At 42.9% G+C, this 23,875-nt stretch overlaps 1 protein-coding gene across 2 annotated transcripts in view; it reads left to right on the top strand.

Annotated features, from left to right (window-relative positions):
- PLEKHO2 (pleckstrin homology domain containing O2) overlaps positions 1 to 23,875 on the top strand; it is a 62,645-nt gene that overhangs the window by 25,803 nt on the left and 12,967 nt on the right. The window contains exons 2-3 of one of the 2 annotated variants that reach the window (XM_068275086.1): positions 7,792 to 7,938; positions 17,470 to 17,583. In XM_068275086.1, coding sequence (XP_068131187.1) covers positions 7,792 to 7,938; positions 17,470 to 17,583 — 261 coding nt within the window. Of the gene's footprint in view, positions 1 to 7,791; positions 7,939 to 17,466; positions 17,584 to 23,875 lie in introns of both variants that reach the window. The other variant, XM_068275085.1, reaches the window with a different exon arrangement.

Raw genomic sequence — 23,875 nt, 5'->3', positions numbered from 1 at the left:
TGCGCTGCTCCCCTCCTGCTGGGGGGACACCTGGCTACCTATTCTGGGGACATATACACCTGCCTACATATACTGGGGACATATACACCTGCCTACATATACTGGGGACATATACACCTGCCTACATACACTGGGAACATATACCCCTGACTACATATACTGGGGACATATACCCCTACCTACATATACTGGGGACATATACACCTGCCTACATATACTGGGAACATATACCCCTGCCTACATATACTGGGCACATATACCCCTGACTACATATACTGGGGACATATACCCCTGCCTACATATACTGGGGACATATACATCTGCCTACATATACTGGGCACATATACCCCTGACTACATGTACTGGGCACATATACCCCTGACTATATATACTGGGCACATATACCCCTGACTACATATACTGGGCACATATACCCCTGACTACATGTACTGGGCACATATACCCCTGACTATATATACTGGGCACATATACCCCTGACTACATATACTGGGGACATATACACCTGCCTACATATACTGGGGACATATACACCTGCCTACATATACTGGGAACATATACCCCTGCCTACATATACTGGGGACATATACACCTGCCTACATATACTGGGCACATATACCCCTGCCTACATATACTGGTCACATATACCCCTGACTACATATACTGGGGACATATACCCCTGCCTACATATACTGGGGACATATACACCTGCCTACATATACTGGGGACATATACCCCTGCCTACATATACTGGGGACATATACCTCTGACTACATATACTGGGGACATATACCCCTGGCTACATATACTGGGCACATTTACCCCTGCCTACATATACTGGGCACATATATACCTGCCTACATATACTGGGGACATATACCCCTGCCTACATATAATGGGGGCATAAACCTCTGACTACATATACTGGGGACTTATACCCCTGGCTACATATACTGGGCACATATACCCCTGCCTACATATACTGGGCACATATACTCCTGCCTACATATACTGGGGACATATACCTCTGGCTAGTGGCTACATATACTGGGCACATATACTCCTGGCTACCTGTTCTGGGGACATCTCTACCCCTGGCTACCTGTTCTGGGGACATCTATACTGCTGGCCACCTATTCTGTGGACACCTATAGACCTGGGGCTACCTATTTTTGGGGAACCACTGCTGTCAGATTAAGTGTATTTTGGGGAACTACTGCCAGATTATGTGTATTTTGTGGGAATCGCTGCTGTCAGATTACAACTATTTTTAGGGAACCACTGCCATATTATCTCTATTTTTACGTGGATTTTTGGTGAAATGCTGTAAGATTACATGTATTTTGGGGGAAGGGGGGGAGGGGGACACTATGGCAGAGCTCAAACTTCCCCGACAGACCTTTTACAGCACTACTAAAATCATGTATATTTGGCCCCACCCATGACCACGCCCACATTCTGCTGTGTGACCATGCCCATTTTTCAGCGCGCAGGGGATTTTGTCAGTAAAAAAAATGTTGTCAGTAAATTTTAAGGCATTTGTCAGTAAAAAATAACGTGAGAGGTTGGCAACACTGCACATAGCTCCCAACTGTCCCTCTTTTGGAGGGACAGTCCCTTTTTGGGAGCCCTGTCCCTCTGTCCCTCTTTTCCCCTCATTTGTCCATCTTTCGGGACTTTGTCCCTCTTTCTATATACCGGTAAATATATATATTTCTATACTAAAAATGTGTTTGACTCTAATCTTCCCATCCTTTAAATTGATATAACTCATTTTAAAATGTTACTATGAAGGAAGATTAACCAGGATAGAAAGGACCAGTGTGGTTTGAATTATAAAACAACATATTTTTCTTATGAAATCTTTATAGTATGCGTGACTATGGGCGTGGTGGGAGTGTGACCAGAGGTGTGGCAGGGGCTTGGCTTAAGTGTCCATCTTTCTCATCTCAAAAAGTTGGGAGGTATGGATACATACTGTACATAGACTATAACTATGGTAGGGATTAGATTGTGAGCCCCTCTAAAGGGACAGTTAGTGACAAGACAACATACTATGTAAAGTGTTGCGGAAGATGTCGGCGCTATATAAATACTAAATAATAATAATAACCTTATAACAGCAATTACACCTGAAGTATAAACCCAAGTCTGAGGTATCATCATAGTCTAATGAGAAATACTGAGAAATAGTTTCCATCTCTGCCTCTCCCTATAGCCATCCACACAGCCCCTCCTCTCTGCTATTTCTGGCTGTATCTCATTGTTTATCCAGCTTCCTCTGTGTGATTCCCCTTTGTCCCGGTTACCTGGTCATTTCCACATCATATTTCCCTCTCACTTTCCCATAAACAACATAGTGATTCCAGCTGTCCACATATACTGACCCAGCACATCTCCCTGTGGCCTGGATATCATTCACATACATACATAGGATGCTGGATGCTGTAATAAACAGCATGCACAGCAGTAGTTACCAATGCAGCAGCTGAGAAAACAGACCATAAGAGCACTGCATATATAACGCTCTACTTTTAAAATTTAGTTTTTGCATAAGTAAAACAGGTTTGCTAACAGTTCTGGCTTGCAGGGCAGAGGCAGAGAGGCTTCAGCCTCAGGGCACAGAGCAGGATGGGGCGCACAACTCACTCAGCTATCATTCCCCTATTAAGTATGAGAGAAATAAGAAAAGGGGATACATGGCAGTGACTGCAAGCCAGATAACTAAAGATTAAGGTGTTGGGAGGTTGGGGGCCTGGGGCACCTCTCATGGCCCATACACACGGCATACATTTGTCTGTAGTTGTGAGACAGGGACAAACAGACAAGAGACAACAGCATATTTATGGCAGTGACAATTTGAGTTCGCAACAGTTGTACACACGTGACAACAGAAAGAGTGAAGAAATGACAGTAGCTGTCTGACACAGACTACGTATAGTAGTAGTACTATGGTAGCTACTCTGCTGTCTGTAGTAGACTTTCGTACACACGACAGGGCACCAACAGACTAAGCGACGGTTCATGAGACAAAGGTCACAAGAGATTCACCAGCTGAATCGCTCAAACATGGCTGTGTCTGCAGACAGTCTGCTGACAGTCTTTGTCGCTTGCCGTGTCCACATGAACGAACTGATGCACGAACCGTCACTCAACACGTGTCTGTACAGACATTTGTACGCCCTGTGTGTGGGCCTTTAGTCCAATAGCAATCAGTGTGTGATGGCTGGGGTGGGAGGGATGGAGGGGTGCACTTTGGTGTCTCAACCTTGGGTGCTGGAGGACCTTGTCCCAGTTCTGCTGGCTTGCATAGGAATGTAATGCAAATTGTATGTAGTATGGAAGAAAGGTGGCCACACACATTACTATAAAAAGATTTGATTTTACAGCAATTTGATGAAAGCGATCGGTTGTACAGAAAACCTTTCCTTTTATTTGAGCTAGAACTCTGATTTGGATTTCATGTTTTTATGAATATCAATTGGGAGCGGATTATTTTTTCTGATCAATTTTTCTGAAAATTGATTGGCGTAGGGTAGATGGTCAATTTCTTGTCATCAAAACATTTTTATTAGCAGAAGACTAGTTTAACAGACCGGGATAATAGTGTTGAATATATAGCCACATTTTGAAAATTATTTTTAAATACTCTCAGGGTTTAGTGAACAAGTGACCCTATATGGGACCCTATAACATTGCTTAAAAAAAATCAGCCAGTACTAAATTCAAAACAACTGAGACTACACAGAGCAATAACTGTAAGGCTAGGTTCACAGTGGTCAGTTGCATAATGCACACGTTATAATGAGTGTGAACTGCAATGGAGACTGGCCGTAGACTGTAGTACAAAGCCTGCATGTAGCGAGTTAGAATAACCCGTTCAGTAACAACGCAGAGATGTGAACAGGCCCATAGAACTGTATCGGCAGTGAGATGACATGCAGAATCATTCTGCAACGCAACTAGGCACTGTGAACACGGCCTAACAGTAACAATATCAATAGGAATCTGGACTGATTCACACTACGGGCTGGTGCACACCAGAGCGGTTCTGAAGCGTTTTTTAAAACGCTTGCAGGGGGAAAAACGCTTGGCTAATGAAAGTGAATGGGATGGTGAACACCAGAGCTGCTCGTTTTTTCCACAAACGCAAACTCAGGGGCTGCAGCATTTTTTAGATTTCTGAGGCGTTTCTGCCTCAATGTTAAAGTATAGGAAAGTGGAAAACCGCTCTGAAAAATGCTACATCAGAGCGGTTTTCCAGGCATTTTTGTTACAGAAACTGTTCAGTAACAGCTTTACTGTAACAATATTTGTAATCTGCTACACAAAAATGCTGCAAAAAAAATGCTAGGCATGTTTAGAAAATCTGCTTCAAAAACCTCTAGCACAGGGGTCTCAAACTCAATTTACCTGGGGGGCCGCAGGAGGCAAAGTCAGGATGAGGCTGGGCCGCATAAGGAATTTCACAATCGCGTCGCATCGCCGCCTCTGCCCGCCCCTCTCACTCTTCCTTCACAGAGAGGGGCGGGGAGAGGCGGCGATCCATGCGGCGATTGACGTCAGGAGGGGCAGAGCTGAAGCTGAAAGCTCTGCCCCTTCCAGGAAATGCCGGCGGATTGCCCCCCCGGGCGCTTTGGTGGCTCTGCAGCCCTCGTTTAGCGGCAGGGATGCGGCGGATTACTAGGGAGCACTAAAGCGAACTATAAGGAAGCTTTTGCTGGCGAGGGCCACAAAATATTGTATCGAGGGCCGCAAATGGCCTGCGGGCCGCGAGTTTGAGACCCCTGCTCTAGCATTTTGCAGATCTGCTAGAGGTTTTTGGTGAGCACTGGGCCTCCAAGAGCTTTTTAAATGCTAGAGATTTTAAAAGCTCTTGCTAATGCAATCCTATGGGGGATTTTTACAAAATCACGTCGCTCCAGTGTGAACATACACATAGGTTTACAATAGCAAGAGCTTTTAAAATTACAAAATGCTCCGAAAAGTTCTTGAAGTGTGAATTAGTCCTGATGAAAAATTCAGATCCAAGCAATTTTTTTCATAATTGAACAGCTGTGGTACATTGGTCAGATTTCTAAAATGTTACACTCAATCAGAAAAATTTACTGTAATTCTCAAACAGAAAAGAAATATAGGAAAATTGTATCATGTGTGACCATCTTAAAGGATACATAAGGCGAAATAAATAATAGCAGAATTACTTACCTGGGGATTGTATATTTACTGTAACTGATGTTCTTTTTTTATTTTTTGAAGAGAATTTGTATTGTTAAAATCGCACAAAAGTAAACATACCAGTGCATTAGGGGACATCTCCTATTACCCTCTGTCACAATTTCGCCGCTCCCCGCCACATTAAAAGTAGTCAAAAACAGTTTTAAAAAGTTTGTTTATAAACAAACAAAATAGCCACCAAAACCGGAAGTAGGTTGATGTACAGTATGTCCACACATAGAAAATACATCCATACACAAGCAGGCTGTATACAGCCTTCCTTTTGAATCTCAAGAGATAATTTGTGTGTTTACCTTCTGTCCCCCTGCAGCTCTCATACACTGAATACTAGTGACAGGCTGATCGTTTCTTCCTGCAGACAGCTCTGCCCTGTCTGTAATTCCTCAGTATGTGTCAGCCAGCTCCTTTTACAGCCTAATGCTGGGAATACACGGTTTGTTTTTGCCTTCGTTTAAACCTTCGATTCGTTCGGTAAACGAATCGAGTGTTGAAAACGTATGTGAAAATAGTCATAATCTCATTATAGTTTCGATTAATAGACCCCAAAAACGAACGACTAGTGATCGAACATGTTTGATATTATCTCTCTTTATCCATCTAATCGAGCCATTGGTAGGCTTGATGGCTGTTCAGATCGATTATATATTCGTTTATGCTAGTCCGTCCCTGTAAAAAGGGATTTTCGTTTCGTTTCTTTGCAGCCTTCGATCATTGGAAAAACGAAACCATCAGAATCGAAAAAAAAAACGAAACCGTGGGTGGTGATATTAACCGTATGACCGATTATTTCGGGATCGAAAAGGACAAAAGGCACAATCGAAACGAAGGTTTAAACGAAGGCAAAAACGAACCGTGTATTCCCAGCATAACAGAGGAGATTTTTTATCCAGCTCTCTTCTCTCACTGATAAGAAAGCAGAGACGCTGCTGGCTTATGTAAATAACACACACACTGGAGTGTGCAGAGAGGGGCGTGGAGGGGGGAGGGCATGCATAACAGATCAGCACGGAAGAGTTGGCAGCCTTCCAGACACAGGGTGACAAGTCCGACAGGGGAAAGATACATTGATTTATTACAGAGACGGTGATAGTAGAAAGAGCTGCAGTAAGCCAGAGCACATTAGAATAGGTTTAGGAACTTGTAGGATGGTAGAAAAAAGGATGAAATTTTGGTTACAGAGTCTCTTTAAAGAGGGCCGAATGCAAAGATGTCAAAGTATTCTTGTCAAAATCCCGATGTAGATGGTTAGGTGATACAGCCACTTCCTTTGTCCTCTTCCCAAAAGTCTAGAATCTTATCCTCCTTCAAATAATAGCACAACACTCTACTGCTTCTTCAAATAATGAACCAGGAAGAAGGCATTTGTAGGTGACTCAGGCAGGGGGCGCACTTGAAGAGATTGAACATGGTTTCCCCACATGTAGAATCACACCAACTGTGACAGCCCATGTTAATAAATGGGCTTGTTCACGTATAGGGATGTAGCCCGAATTGCTTTGCTGTGCCATGCAAGCGAATAGGAATTAGGCTGCAAACTGCCGAAATCTGCAGTATGTGCTCTATATTCGCACCGCAGTGCGATCTGGACGGCAAGTCATTAGTGATACAGGCATTCGGGGAAACACTGCAGATTCAGACCAGATTCAGGCATAGTAGAAATAGGCTCTTAAGTGCACTGCATCATATAGCACACTGCGTGTGATTCCCATAGCCCACACTCAGGTGCCCATTTGGGTTCATCATCAGAAAGCACATTATAGAAAGGGCTTTAAAGGAAACCAGAGCTGTAAGGGAAAGAAGATTTGATACTCACCCGCAGCTCCCTCCAGCAGCATAAGCACATGTGAGTCCCTCGTCGTCCTCCCGCAGTCTGCCGTTCAGCCGCGATCAGCCCCGGTAACGTGCTCAATCGCGTTAGTCGGCGTATACAGAAATTTCAACTATCAGCCTCACATGGTGGTCAAATCAAAACATATGCCAGAAAAGCAGCATAAATAATTTGACATGTATGGAAATGAGCCAGACCAATTCAGTAGCCAGGGGCGTAACAATAGACCCTGCAAGGGATGCAGCTGCAGGGGGCCCAGAAGCTGCAGGGGGCCCCGTGGGGGAGGAGTTTCTTTTTTTTACCGGTCCTTAGAGACTGACAACTAAGGGTATGGAGAAAAAAAATTCTGCTTTCTACACATTGTTTCTAATGACTGCATCTGCTCAGCCACTGATGAGGAATCGTACAAAGTTTTGCAGACACAGATTTGCAGACAGTCCCTATTCAGTGTTCAGTAGGGTCAAGGGGGGCCCCCAATCAAAGTTTCGCAGGGGGGCCCAATGATTTCTAGTTACGCCACTGGCAGTAGCTGCTTATATTTAATGGGATTAGATGTAGGCTGCATGCTATTTGCCTGCAAAACTGGAATGCTTGCATTTGCCTGATCATTTCCACTGAAGGACAAATTAAACAAAAGCAAGATCAAGTTGTAATCCGTGTATGTTCTGCCCATTCACTCTGACGCTTTTTCTGTATTTGTGCTCCAGGGCGAAAAGGGGAGCAGTGTCTCCCCCCCAGAAGCTATTGTGATCCACAAGGCCGGCTGGCTGAAGAGAAGCAGTGGGCTGCTGGGACTGTGGAAAGATCGCTACATTCAGATACAAAAGACACAGCTCCTCATCTGTGACAATGAGGTATGTCATCTCAAGGACTTCTGGGAAGTCAGTAGCTACAGAATTGACTTTTTGTATGTTTTCTCAGGACACACAGATTGCTACATTTTTCAACAAACAGCTTAGAAAAACATAGGCGAAAAAACAGACTAACCAGCAAGCTCATGGTGAACCAGAACTCATTGGAGTGTGTGAGGGGCTACAATGGTCCTAAAAGCCCCCTTACTAAAATGCTATGGAAAACAAGTCTGCTTTCCTAAAACAGAGAGAATTTGCAATAATTCAGTGGATTGGAGTGAGCTTTGAGATGACCATTGTAGCCCCTCACACACTCCAATGAGTTCTGGGTCACCATGAGCTTGCTGGTTAGTCTGTACCCCTCAGTGTTTCAAGCCCTACTCCGTAGAGCCAAAATAATCCATGTCATGCACTGATGAGGATCAACCAATCCGAAACAGTCTGTATGCATGTTGGATTATTATGGCTCTGTACAAATTAACAAGCTGACACATCATTGCATTCCAGCAGATCTGGAGGTGTGTTTAGCTTCTAAGGGCAACAATAGTTAATTTGCATATATTCAGCAGTGATGCACTGGGAGACATCTCGGACCTCACTCCAACCTGAATTATCGAAAAATTCTTTCCTTTTTAAGAAAGCAAACTTTTGTTTTTAAAGAAAACCTGTACTGAAAAAAAAGCTCCCCTGGGGGGTACTCACCTCAGTAGGGGGAAGCTTCTGGACCCTATCGAGGCATCCCCCGTCCTCCTGTGTCCCACGGCGGTCTCGCTGCAGCCCCCAGAACGCACAGCCGACAATTTGTTTCGCTGTGCAATATTTACCTTTTCTGGCTCCAGCGGGGGCACTGTTGCGGCTCTTCTGACGGAGATAGGCAGAAATAGACGATCTCCGTCGGGTCCGCTCTACTGTGTCGGTGCAGAAGACTTGCGCCTGCGCAGTTGAGCGGCCCGACGGAAATCGGTTATTTTCGCCTATCTCCGTGGGAAGAGTGGATACTGTGCCTGCGCTGGAGCCAAGAGGTAAATATTTACATCACCGCCGCTCCGGGAGGATTTTCGCCGCCGCCGTGGGACCGAGGAGGACGGGGGAAGCCTCAATAGGATCCGGAGGTTTCCCCCACCCGAGGTGAGTACCCCCCAGAGGAGTTTTTTCATTACAGATTTTCTTTAATGTGTAGTTATTGTGTATATTACTATAAGTGTTGATTCATATAGCCTGTTACCTTCTTTGGGGCTGTATTAAGCACAATATAACCATAGGTGGATAAAATAAATACTTAATAATTACAAATAAATACACACATAAATGACAAATACAATGATACCTTGTGGTAGAACATGTACAAAAAAATGCAAAGAATAGGGGGCGTTAGGTAGAGTTAAGGCGTACACTTGAGTAGCCAAACTACACCGTTGTCCCTGCCACTGTCCTCCCCACTATAGGGTAGAGAAACTCCACTGCTTCTAATGCGCATCTGGTGCTTAAAGGATACCTGTAGTGACATGTGACATGATGAGATAAACATGTGTATGTACAGTGCCTAGCACACAAATAACTATGCTGTGTTCCTTTTTTTCTTTCTCTGCCTGAAAGAGTTAAATATCAGGTATGTAAGTGGCTGACTCAGTCCTGACTCAGACAGGAAGTGACTACAGTGTGACTCTCACTGATAAGAAATTCCCCTTTTTACCTCTTTCTTGCTCTCAGAAGCGATTCTCTGCTAGGAAAAGTGTTTTATATTTGGAATTTCTTATCAGTGAGGGACACACTGTAGTCACTTACTGTCTGAGTTAAGGACTGAGTCAGCCACTTACATACCTGATATTTAACTCTATCAGGCAGAGAAAGAAAAAAAGAACACAGCATAGTTATTTGTGTGCTAGGCACTGTACATACACATGTCTACCTCATCATGTCACATGTAACCTTGGGTATCCTTTAAATTACCAGCTGTAAATCTGTAATTTAGAATGGGCACCTTTGGCGGCCTATAAACTACAGCTGAGGTGGCACTGCGAGACAACATGAACAAATGAAGGAAGAAGGGAATCAAAGTCTGAAGAGTAACTAGGATAGGTTGTATAGTTAACTGAAGAGGTAGATTTAAAATGTGAAAAAAGGAGACTGAATACTATGATGTCCTAAGTTTTTTTGCTGAAGACCCTAGGCAGAAATGAGATGATTAGGCGATACATCCACTTCCTGTTTATGTTAGTTTTGTCCTCTTCTCAAATTCCAGAATCTTATCTCTCTTCTGAAAACAATGAACCAGGAAGAAGGTATCTGTATGTGACACTTGAGGGGATTGTGCATGGTTTCCTTGCATGCAGATGTGACAGGTCATGTTAATAAATGGGCCCGTTCACATTTAGGTGCAGTTCCCGCATGCAGAAAAAAAACTTGCTGCACACTGCATGCAATTTCCATAGCCCACAGTCAAGTGCCTTCTTCCAACTATAGGTGACGTCCACATTTAAAGAGAGACAGAAGCCTCAGAAAATTACCCTTTTTTTAGCCAGTCCTGTTAAGCTTTAATGGGTTAGCTGAAACGCCACTATCCCGCTGCAAAATGAGGCTTTATTCACCCCGGAATGCCCGGGGCAAATTGCGGGGCTCCTTCCTGTTGGAGGCAGAGCTTTGAGCTGCAGCTCTGCCTCCATTCGCGTCTCCCACGGATCTCCGCCTCCTCCCGCCCCTCCCAGTCTTCTTTTACTGAGAGGGGTGGGGAGGAGGCGGAGATCCGTGGGCAATTGATGTGAATGGAGGCAGAGCTGCAGCTCAAAGCTCTGCCTCCCCGGGCAGCAAAATTCACGACCAGGAAAGTCGTGGATTTTTGCCCTGGTATTTGGGGGTGTATAAAGCCTCGTTTTAGGGGCGTTTCAGCTAACCCATTAATGCTTAACAGGACTGGCAAAAAAGGGGCATTTTCGGACTTCAGAGTCTCTTTAACACATGATACAAATGAAAAATCATCTGTGGAAAACCGCAGCCACTTTCCACGGACTTACAGTAAGTGTGAGCCCTACCTAAGCTATAGATATGGTATCTGGATTTCTTGTTCTGCCTACTGAGGTCATGCAGAGCTGTGAAGGGAGCATTTTTATAGTTACCTGTTCTGCATGCTGGACCGGCTTCTCCTTTTCATCCACCCGCGGGGCTATACTCCCATCATCCTCTTCTGACTTTTGATCACATGTTATTACATGCTATCGAGGCTGAGGGCTCAGAAGATAGTGTCAGGGGTGCAGCAACACCCGGTGGTGGAAGAGGGGTGATGGAATACTTCAGATAACAGAGTAGACTCATTGTGCATAGTAACCAAAATAATGCACAGAATTTAATTACGCTGCAGTGCATAATGTTAGCATGACAGGAAAGATGGTAGCACACATGTAGGCAGGAAAAAAAGGCAGCAGGAATCACCTATGAGGAGTAGTAGTGGAAACATTCTGTCATTAGCTGTGTGTTACTGGAAGGTAAATTGTTAGGGTTTCCCCTAAATGGGTTAGGGTTCCCATCTACGTTCCCTTCTTGGAAAAATCAGGATCTAAGGTAAAATGGCAGCAGATCCCATCACACTGCATTTCTAAGGTGTCAATGTGAACCTACCATTGCAATATAATCAAATTGTGTTAGCAATGCGATTATATTGTTTGATGCAGTGTCACTGGAAGCATTGCCTAAAAGATTGACAGGATCTGTTCTACCCGCACTCTATCCAATGAGTAAAAAAAAAACAAAAAAAAAACAAAAAACATTTCTACATCGATCGGAATCTGGCTGGTCAATATGTGAAGTGGCCGGCTATTGCGGCCAGTTTGAAAGGAAACTATGTTAAATTTACTTATAAGGAATTTGGCCGACCAGAAAGCGAAATCAAAGGACCTGGTGACCGAGTCCAGAAGAAAAGCAAATGGTACAATTTCAGCGGTGGCATCTGCATTCCCCAGCTCCTCCCCCTGCCCAATACCCCCATGTCCTCTCACCTCTTTCTACAAGGAGGGAATAAGCAGGACAGCCTAGGCAGCATGGCTGTGCTCTCTCTGTCCCTGCTACGTGTGGAGTGCACAGGCTTATTTGCAGCCTGTGACACCAATATTTGCTTTCGTATGGGTAATGTTTTCATAGGGCAGTGAATAGCAGTGACACAGGCTGCAATAAAAGCCAGAGACCACTGCACACACAGCAGGGGCGGAGAGAACACAGGTGTGCTAAGACGGGCTATACTGTATATCTCCTCCCTGTAGACAGAGGTGAGAGGACACAGGGGGCAAAGGGCACGGGGGGGGGGGGGGGACCGGATAATGCAGATGCCGCCTCTGAAACGTATACTATTTGATGCACTGCCACCGCACTCCATGAAAGCCTTTCTTTGGAACTTGGCCAGCCGGCTCTCGTCAGGTGTCGTTCTAGCTGGCCAAAGTCCGAAATGAGTGAGTTCGTCTTGAATTGGCCACATCAGTTGTCCACTTCGCATACTGACCGGCCCCATCCTGAAATGGCCAACTTTGGGTTCTGGCCGTAAGCCCGTAACATATATTACAAACTGCAGCTATTCCAAAGTGTTCTTACACTCTCAAATGGGAGCGTCATAACAATCTCTGGACTACTCCAGCCATTACAAGTTTATAGTCAGCCTTACTAATCTGGACATTCATTTTTAGTCAAAGTAAATTATAAAAAGCCCTTTTTATACTAAAGTGGAATTTCACTTTAAGCTTTGACTGGAGTTACCCTTCAGCTATTTTTTGTAAAATAAATGAGCATGATTCTGAATAATATTGTGAAGACATCAGCTGTAAGCCTAACAACATTTTACTTTGAAATAGGCTGAGATACAGATCAGTAATGTGTGGTCCACTTCATCCAGAATGTTTATCTGCGTGAGCCTCAGACAGGAAAGGTGTGGAGAGCAATGTCTGGAAAATCATGGCTCTCTGGGTGCGCAACACAGCCAGGGCTCCTCTTCATGGAGGATTCTCAGGCACCTGTTACTTCTGCCAAGAAGGCTGTTTTTGTGTGAAAGGAAAATTGGCAAGGTTGGTCTGGAAATACATCTGCTTTCTGCTCAGGACAGATCTGCTGCGTTTATTTGACCGGCACTTGTCACTCCCGCAAAAACATGGCAGCTGTTTCGCTGCTATAAACCCACACTCAGTATATGAAGAAACAGGTGTACATTCAGCTACATACAGTAGAGGTGGTTTGTTTTATTAACATCTTGTGGGGAGATTGCCGAAATCCATATTAAAAGATTTGTTCAACTAAACTCTAGGAACTTGCATCAAGGGGCTTTATTTGAGCTCTGTGAAGCTCTCCCTTCTACAATCAGCAGAAATAACAATTCCATCATGTTTGGTTAGTGCTACGTTTTTGCCCATTTGTACTGAAAAAAAAATAAGATTTGTGCTGCTTTTGTTTTGACGATAGTAGCAGTTATTTTTCCCACACAATAACATCACCCATTCCTCATACAACAGCCTACAGATCTGTATGGTTTGATAGTGCTCTGGTTGTGCTGCAAAAAATATTCCTTCTATGTTTTATAGTTCTTGAAATATTCAAGATTTTATAAAGGTGAAAAGTTCTCCCAGCAAAGCCTGACTGAGTAAAGGTGGGTACACACATCAGATAAAAGTCTTTGGAAAATGAAAGATCACAGACCAATTTTACCCCCTTCCATGTAGTATATGAGCATACTCTACACAGTATATTCTATTGAACTGAACTCCTCTTTAGATAAAAATTTTTGCAAGATGCTTAGAACAAGGATGCTGTACACATTCAACAGATCAGTATCTGCAAAAGATCAGTTCCTGCAAAAGATCCGTTCCTGCAAAATGCATTCATAGTCTATGATATCTGCAGATCTCATACACACCTTGTTTAACAGACAAGATTTTTATCTGATGTGGAGTTCAGCTCAATAGAATACACTGTGTAGAGTATGCTCACATGGAAGGGGGTAAAATTGGTCTGTGATCTTTCATTTTCCAAATACTTTTATCTGATGTGTGTACTCACCTTAAGGCTGAGAGAACTTTTCAAAATCTTTAAAATGAAAGCAGCAAAAATCTTAATATTTGCAGCACAAATGGACAGAAATGTAGCACTAACCTAACATGATGGAGTTTATATTTGTGCTGATGGGTGGCGGGGTGCAGCTTCAAGGAGCTCTTTATTTCTCATTAAAGTAGAATGGGCAAAGTTAAACCATTCTTTTGCTTACTCCCCTATGGAGCAAGAACCAGTCCAGTCTAGTCTGTATTTACATAGAACATTGTTCCAGGTTGCATGCAGTTGTTTTAGGATATTTGACCATTATGGGTGTGAGGTAGGACAACAGTTACTGTATGAAGCAGCTAGACAGAATGATTAGGCAGGTTTTATTTAAATCGATCAGTAATACAAAAAAAATGAAAAGTTAAACCGTGTCTAACCACCATAAGACCCAAATGTTATTAAGCGACAGCCTTGAAAGTCTGCATTGGAAGTTCTAGTGAAAGATGTGGTAAATTGGGCATTTTGGATACTTTAGCCCATATGCAATAAACATTTTCTCCTGCGTTTTCTGCAAGGAGATAATTTTTTTATCTTTTATTTAGAATAACTTTTCACCACTTTGCAATTGAAAACGTACCAAAAATTAGTTGGAAAAATACTATTAAAACTATTTTAAGTATTTTCTTGCTTGCTGGTGATTTGAAAGTCATTTTATTGACAAGTTTGAAAATATCTCCGAGGAGAAAACTCAGGAGAAAAGGTGGATTGCATTCAGCCCCTCGAGACATAGACACTATGCAATTCACTTTTTCTCCCTTGTATTCGCCGAGGTGATATTTTCACAACTTGTCATAAAATGCCTTTTACTTACCTGGGGCTTCTACCAGCCCCCTGCAGCAGTCCTGTGCCCTCGCAGCCACTCACTAATCCTCTGGTCCCCCGCTGCCAGCTAGTTTCGTTTTTGCCGACAGGCCCGTCAGGACTGGCCACGCGTAGCTTTTTCCGCATTCCCGACTGCAATTAGCGCTATCGCGGGCCACAACGCGTACAAAAATACGCGTTGCCGCATATCTATGCGTTCGTAATGTGGCAACGCGTATTTTTGTACGTGTTGCGACCCGCAATAGCGCTAATTGCAGTCGGGAATGCGGAGAAAGCTACGCATGGCCAGTCCTGACGGGGCTGTCGGCAAAAACAAAACTAGCTGGCAGCGGGGAACCTGAGGATTAGTGAGTGGCTGCGAGGGCACAGGACTGCTGCAGGGGGCTGATAGAAGCCCCAGGTGAGTAAAACTCATTTTTTTTCTGACTTAAAGAAAACCTGAACTGAAAATTAAACGTCAAAATAAACATACACGAGTCATACTTACCTCCAATGTAGTCTACTCCTCAATCTATTTTTCCTCTCCTGTGTCCTGTTTGTCCACTGTGATCAAGGGAATTCGCTGTCCTCCATTTTGAAAATGGCTATTACCCCATTACAGCTTCCTGGTCAGCACACTGTTAAACTGTAACATCGCCCACTTGAGCCATAGGGAAACATGGACACATCAGTTCTCCTCTCAGCTGTAACTGACAGCAACTGATATATTTCAATTCTGACAAAATATTGTCAGAACTGGAAGGGATTATTGTCAGAAGAAAATGGTGAGCTTCTGAGAGGAACTGATGGCAAGGTAACTATGTAATGTTCATTTGAAGTTACCTCATGTGTTTATTTTAAATAATTTTACTCAGTACAGGTTCTCTTTAAGGTTCACTTTAAGCCACCAGCAAGCAAGAAAATACTCAAAATAAATTTGATAGCATTTTTTTATCAGCTTTTGGGTACTTTTTAAATTGTAAAATGCTGAAAATCTAGTTAAATAGAAAATGAAAATTATCTCATAGAAGATGACTCAGGTGATAATTTCATATTCTCTTTAAAATAACTTTTAAGCATTTTACAATTGAAAAAGTTCCTAAAAAATGGTGAAAAGGTACTATCAGAATCATTTTGAGTGTTTTCTTGCTTGCTTGTCATTTTAAAAAGGTATTTTATAAAACAAGGTGTGAAATATCACTTAGGAGAAAACTCAGGAGAAAAAGTGAATTGCATATGGGCCCTTGTCAATAAAATGCAGTTTGACCTCCAGCAAGCAAATATCAAAAATAATTTTGAAAGCACTTTTTCTACTACGTTTGGTATGTTTTCAATAGTGAAATGCTAAAAAGTTATTTTAAAAGAATAAAATGAAAAAATGATCACCTAGGAGAAAACTTAGGAGAAAAAATAAATTGCATATGGACCATTGGCTCTTAATCAATTCACTTAACTTCCTTCATTTTCTCCTAGGAGGTAATTTTTCATCTTTTGTTTAAAATAACTTTTCACCACTCTGCAATTGAAAAAGTAGGTGAAAAAGTACAGTCACAATTATTCTGAGTATGTTACAGCTTGCTGGTGACTTACAAGGCTCTGTATTGGTTAGTTGTGAAAATATCTCCTAAGCGAAAATTTTGGAGAAAACAAATACGGGTCAATAAAGTGTACCAGAGATGACATGTGACATGGTGAGATAGACTTGTGCATATACAGTGGCAAGCATACAGACCCTTACGCTGTGCTCCTTTTCTTTTTTTCCTTGCCTGAAAGAGTTTATAATTAGCTGTGGAATTAACAGTTTTTCTCCAGTCAGGACTCATGCTAGGTACACACCATACGTTTTTTGCTTTCGATAGATGAGTTCGATAAATAATTTCCGATATGTCCGATATTACTTTCGATCATTTTACCGCTCAATTTCTCATAGAAGTGAATGGAAATTGATAAGAAAAGATAATAGAATTGAGCGGGAAATTGAGCGGAAAAACAAACAGAAAATCGACCAAAAAACGCATTTTGTGTCCCTAGCATCAGTCGGCTCACTGATAACAAATTACAGCTATAAAACACTTTCCTAAGCAGATACCTGGGCTTTTTACTATACATTGGCTGAATAGTGTACTGGTTAAGGGCACCGCCTTTGACATGGGAGACCAGGGTTCAAATCCTGGCTAGGGTCACTACCTACCTATTCAGTAAGGAGTTCAAGGCAAGACCCCCTAACACTGCAGGGTAGCCTCTTGAGTGCGCCCTAGTGGCTGCAGCTCTTAAACGCGTTGAGTCCAACAGGAGAAAAGCGCTATACAAATGTTCAGAATGTATATGTGTATATATAATGTATACTGTGAGGAAAACATAAAAAGGGTCAATAGTTCATGTATTTTCACTCTGGGACGCTTGAGACACTGCAATTGAGCAGAGACTATGAAACATTAAATCTGCTTTGTAAATGTTTATACATAAAATAAAACCTTGATATATCTAAAAGAGTGATTTTTAGGAGTAGAAGGACAGATACAATTGTTTATCACATTAGTTTATTTTCATCTCTGGTTCACTTTAAGTTGTATGCAGTGGACTGCTACTTTTTTTTTAACTCTAATTAAGGTGCCAAATTCCACCGCGCTATATATGTGTCATGTAATTCTTTTGCCTCCACAGCAGGACAAGAAGTGTTTGGAGACCCTGGAACTTGGCAGCTTTGAGAAGTGTCAGGACCAGAAAGCCCTGCTAAAGCGTAAAAGGCATTTCACATTGATTCCATTACCAGGCACCAAGGTAATGAATGTTCAGCACGCACCTTTACCTTGTGATGAAGCCACACTTCTTCACCTGGCTTGTGACCTTTAGATACATTAGCCTACATGTGACTTAAATGCTATGTGTATTCAATCAGTAAGCGTCATATAAATGACTCAATATTGCCATTTTTTCACAGGTGCCTATGTAGTAAGTCAATAGGTCTTAAAGTGGAACTCTAGTCTAAGGTTCTTAGTTCAAACCAGAGTGCGGAATGGTCTAATTGTCTGTGTGGTGTTTATCATCCTAATGTTCATTCAATGAAGGAGTTTCCTGCACTACCAGCGGGGACCAGACAGCAATAAAAACTCAATAGAAGTTTTAACTTTTCTTAAAGAGACTCCGTAACAAAAATTGCATCCTGTTTTTTATCATCCTGCAAGTTCCAAAATCTATTCTAATGTGTTCTGGCTTACTGCAGCACTTTCTGCTATCACAGTCTCTGTAATAAATCAACTTATCTCTCTCTTGTCAGACTTGTCAGCCTGTGTCTGGAAGGCTGCCAAGTTCTTCAGTGTTGTGGTTCTGTGATGCATCTCCTCCCTCCAGGCCCCTCTCTGCACACTGCCTGTGTATTATTTAGATTAGGGCACCTTCTCTCTTCTCTCTTATCTTTTACAAGCTGGATAAATCCTCCTCTGAGCTGGCTGGGCTTTCACATACTGAGGAATTACATACAGGCAGAGCTGTCTGCACTTTGCAGGAAGAAACAGCCTGACACTTCAGTGGAATATAGCTGCAGGGGGAAAGAAACACACAAATGATCTCTTGAGATTCAAAAGGAAGGGTGTATACAGCCTGCTTGTGTTTGGATGTATTTTCTATGTGTGGACATGCTGTACATCAACCTACTTCCTGTTTTGGTGGCCATTTTGTTTGTTTATAAACAAACTTTTTAAAACTGTTTTTAACCACTTTTAATGCGGCGAGGAGCGGCTAAATTGTGACAGAGGGTAATAGGAGGTGTCCCCTAACGCACTGGTATGTTTACTTTTGTGCGATTTTAACAATACAGATTCTCTTTAAGCCTGTTCAAAAATATAAATCTCAAATGCATAGAAAATCACAAAAAACTGTACTGACATAGAGCTGGAGCCAGTGGTATCCCAGCAGGTCCACCACTTCTGCCACAAACTCATACAGGAAAGATGGAGATGGCACAACACAGGCTTACAGTCCGGGTCCCACTGAAGTGTTCCTGGATTTGGGCTTTCATGGTATAACTGGTGATTCCCAAAGCACTAGGCTAATGAAAGTCAACTGCCATGATTCCACTACAGGCCCATACACACAGCATACATTTGTCTGTAGTTGTGAGGCAGCGACAAACAGACAAGAGACAACAGTGACAATTCAAGTTCACGACAGTTGTACACATGTGACAACAGAAAGAGTGAAGACACGACTGAAGCCATCTGCCACAGACTATGTATAGTAGTAGTACTATGGTAGCGACACTGCCGTCTGCAGAAGACCTTCGTACACAGGACAGGACACCAACAGACTAAGCGACGCTTCGTGAGACAAAAGTCACAAGAGATTCACCAGTTGAATCACTCAAACATGGCTGTGTCTGCTGACCATCTTTGTCTCTTGCTTTTTTTCTCTTGTTCAATTGGAGGAGGCACGCCCCTGACTGCAAGAATGTCAGAGCTTGCCTGGCAGTCCAGGGCTGAGGAAAAGAACCTTATTGGCATCACATGACTGCAGTTTCTCCTTGGGAGTTAGGTATATGTTGCTTTTTACATGCCTTGGACAGCTACATTATTTGGTGAGTGCCAAGCATAGTGCTATATTTATTGTTCTTGTTGGAATTTCACCTTTAAAGTGCTCTTCTTTACTGATTTTCCTTCTCTCTAGTGACTTTTGAGACCTAACTCAACAACACACACACACACACACACACACACACACACACACACACACCTTTTTCAACAAAGAACCAACCAGAGCAGCAGTGTAACTGCAGTAGCGGTGACATCTACTGCCATGCTCCTGGCAGGATAACACAGAGGCAAAGTTCAATTACTTCTCTATACTTCAGAGCACAGAGAAATGGCTAAATTATTTTTAAATCATTAAAAAGTAAAGCGAGAGAGTGCATAAATATTTACAAAAAAAATAAATAAAGAAAAAATAAAATCTTCGAATGCTTACGAATAGAAATGCTTAACATTCCTTTTCCTTACAGTTTAGTAATCCAGGTAGCTTAGAGTATCTGAGATCGCTGCCCATTATCATTTAGCAATAAAATAACCAATTGCAAGCTAGCTGGCCAAAGAGTCTGAAAAGTGTTTTAAGGGGGCAGTAAAACAGCTAGGGTCCCTATTTTCCAGCCAGTCATAGAAAGGGTTTTGAAAGATTTGGGCTGAGCTACAGTGGGTCAAACTTTCTGGATTATCCCTAGGTGTCACGCTCACTTTGTCAGTATTTTGTACCCAATTATTTTCTGCTCCATAACCTATGGTGAGAACATGATCCATGGATGAGAGAAAGTGAGTAAATTAAATAGGAGTAATTAAATATAATAAAATTAGGGATCTTATGGGTCCCGGTACACTTAAATAAGTTTAAATAATTTGCTAGAATGCTATCTATACAGCCTTGGAATCCTTAGAATAGATGGTGAGCTCCATACATATGTCTGTTTTCCAGAACACATAGGTACTTATCAAATTACAAATGCAAACTGGTTCCCACCTCTGGCCAATACACTGGACTCCTGTAACAGTTTGACCGCTACCAAGTCTCCACAGGCACCCCACCCCGTTACACCACTAAACCACTTCCAATGAAAGAGATATCATACAAAAGGTCTTTATGCAATCTTGCTGTATTGGAGCAGTCAAGGTACACTACTAGTTTCAGGCAGAGAACTTCTTCAGGTGATGAAACTAGCAGTGTACATTGACTGCTCCAACACAGCAAGATTGCTAAAAGGCCTTAATTCACTAAGGTGTTATAGATTTATTGAATGTTTTATCAATAAAATATTCAATAAATCTATAACACCTTAGTGAATTCAAAATTAGATTTTACTCATGAGATAAATTATCAAACGTTCGATAAAGTGTTTGATAAAGCTTAAGGTACATACACACGTCTGATTTTTCCAAATGACCGGTCGTCAGGACATCAAGTCAGACATGTGTACAAACGATCGTTCCACTGATATGACTGGTTTTGAAGGATCCACTTGGCGGATCGGTCAAAACCAGTCTTATTAGCTGAACGTTTATTTGTACATACGTCTGACTTGATGTCCAAACGACCAGTCTAAAAGACCAGTCGTTTCGAGAATAATCAGACGTGTGTATGTACCTAAAGGCCAAAACCAGTCTTATCAGCGATACGATCGTTTGTACACACGTCTGAATTGACGTCCAAACGACCGGTCTGAACGACTGGTCGTTTGGAAAAATCAGACGTGTGTATGTACCTTTAGTGAATTGAGGCCATTGTGTGTCTTTTGAAGTGCCTTATCAGATTTTTCTCTTGAGTTTTCTCACAAGAGATAATTTTTCTTCTTATCAAAAGAAAAAAAAATGTCAGCACTTATCAATTGAAAAAGTACTGAACAGTGGGTAAAAAAAAGTAATATCAATCTTATTTTGAGTATTTTCTTGCATGGTGGGCGCTTTAAAGGTTTACGGGGCGCTTTAATTTTATTAGTAAGATTTGGAATATAATGCCTTGCAAAAAACTCAGGAGAAAAGTTAATAGGAAATGTGCCATAGTGTGAATGGTGGCCATGCACAGTGGTGCATTACAGTATAGCACGCGCAGTGGTGCACAGTATAGCATGCGCACTGGTGCATTACAGTACAGCGCGCACAGTGGTGCATTACTGTAAAGCGTGCGCAGTGGGGCATTACTGTATAGCGTGCGCAGTGGTGCATTACAGTACAGCGCGCACAGTGGTGCATTACTGTATAGCGTGCGCAATGGGGCATTACTGTATAGCGTGCGCAGTGGGGCATTACAGTATGGCGTGCGCAGTGGTGTATTACAGTATAGTGTGCGCAGTGGTGCATTACAGTACAGCGCGCACAGTGGATAGGAAATGAGCCATAGTGTGAATGGTGGCCATGCACAGTGGTGCATTACAGTATAGCACGCGCAGTGGTGCACAGTATAGCATGCGCACTGGTGCATTACAGTACAGCGCGCACAGTGGTGCATTACTGTATAGCGTGCGCAGTGGGGCATTACTGTATAGCGTGCGCAGTGGGGCATTACAGTATAGTGTGCGCAGTGGTGCATTACAGTACAGTGCGCACAGTGGTGCATTACTGTATAGCATGCGCAGTGGGGCATTAATGTATAGCGTGCGCAGTGGGGCATTACAGTATGGCGTGCGCAGTGGTGTATTACAGTATAGTGTGCGCAGTGGTGCAGTACAGTACAGCGTGCACAGTGGTGCATTACTGTATAGCGTGCGCAGTGGGGCATTACTGTATAGCGTGCGCAGTGGGGCATTACTGTATAGCGTGCGCAGTGGTGCATTACAGTATAGTGTGCGCAGGGTTGCATTACAGTATAGCATGTGTAGTGGTGTATTACAGTATAACGCGCACAGTGGTGCATTACAGTATAGCGTGCTCAGTAGGGCATTACTTTATAGCGTGCGCGGTGGTGCATTACAGTATAGTGTGCACAGGGTTGCATTATAGTATAGTGTGCACAGTGGGGCATTACTGTATAGCGTGCACAGTGGGGCATTACTGTATAGCGTGCGCAGTGGTGCATTACGGTATAGCGTGCGCAGTAGTGCTTTACAGTATAGCGTGCGCACTGGTGCATTACAGTATAGTGTGCGCAGAGTTGCATTACAGTATGGTGTGCGCAGTGGTGCATTACAGTATAGCGTGCACAGGGTTGCATTACAGTATAGTGTGCGCAGTGATGCATTACAGTATGCCGTGCGAAATGGTGCTTTAGACAAGACAAGACAAATAACATTTATATTGCGCTTTTCTCCTTGCGGACTCAAAGCGCCAGAGCAGAGCAGCAGCCACTAGGGCGCGCTCTATTGGCAGTAGCAGTGTAAGGGAGACTTGCCAAAGGTCTCCTACTGAATTAGTGCTGGCTTACTGAACAGGCAGAGCCGAGATTCGAACCCTGGTCTCCTGTGTCAGAGGCAGAGCCCTTAACCATTACACCATCAGCCAACTGCTTTACAGTATAGCATGCGCAGTGGTGCATTACAGTATAGCATGCGCAGTGGTGCATTACAGTATAGCATGCGAAATGGTGCTTTACATATAACATGCGCAGTGGTGCATTACAGTATAGCATGTGCAGTGGTGAATTACAGTATAGCATGCGCAGTGGTGCATTACAGTATAGCGTGCGAAATGGTTTTTTACAGTATAGCATGTGCAGTGGTGCATTACAGTATACAGTGCAAAATGGTGCTGTACAGTATAGCATGTGCAGTGTTGCATTACAGTATAGCATGCGCAGTGGTGCATTACAGTATAGCATGCACAGTGGTGCATTACAGTATAGCATGCACAGTGGTGCATTACTTTATAGCGTGCGCAATGGTGCATTACAGTATAGTGTGCACAGTGGTGCTTTACAGTATAGCATGTGCATTACAGTATAGTGTGTGCAGTGGTGCATTACTTTATAGCGTGCGCAGTGGTGCATTACAGTATAGCATGCGCAGTGGTGCATTACAGTATAGCATGCACAGTGGTGCATTACAGTATATCATGCACAGTGGTGCATTACAGTATAGTGTGTGCAGTGGTGCATTACTTTATAGCATGCACAGTGGTGCATTACAGTATAGCGTGCACAGTGGTGCATTACAGTATAGCGTGCACAGTGGTGCATTACAATATAGCATGTGCAGGGGTGCATTAAAGTATAGCATGTGCAGTGATGCATTACAGTATAGAGTGCGCAGGGTTGCATTACTGTATAGTGTGCACAGTGGTGCATTACAGCATAGCGCACGCAGGGGTGCTATACAGTTTAGCATTCGCAGTGGAGCATTAGAGCATAACACACAGCCACCCATGCATTTGTATGAACAGGCCTTACACACTGTTTTGATTACCAGTGATTGCCCCAATCTGTATTAAATAGCAGTTCAGGCTCACCTACCTGGTTTTCTCTTTGTATACCGCATGCTTTGATGACTTTTGGGGTTTGAAAAGATAACATTTCGTTTTAATCAGTGCAAGGAATCCCTATAAATGATTTGTATAATTATTTATCTTCACTTGAATGGCTAATGTTCCTGTAAGTACAAACATTT

Source organism: Hyperolius riggenbachi, chromosome 3, assembly GCF_040937935.1.
Source record: "Hyperolius riggenbachi isolate aHypRig1 chromosome 3, aHypRig1.pri, whole genome shotgun sequence".
NCBI lineage: Eukaryota > Metazoa > Chordata > Amphibia > Anura > Hyperoliidae > Hyperolius > Hyperolius riggenbachi.
The sequence above is the reverse complement of the archived record's forward strand: the minus strand, read 5'-3'. Positions and strand labels throughout refer to the sequence as shown.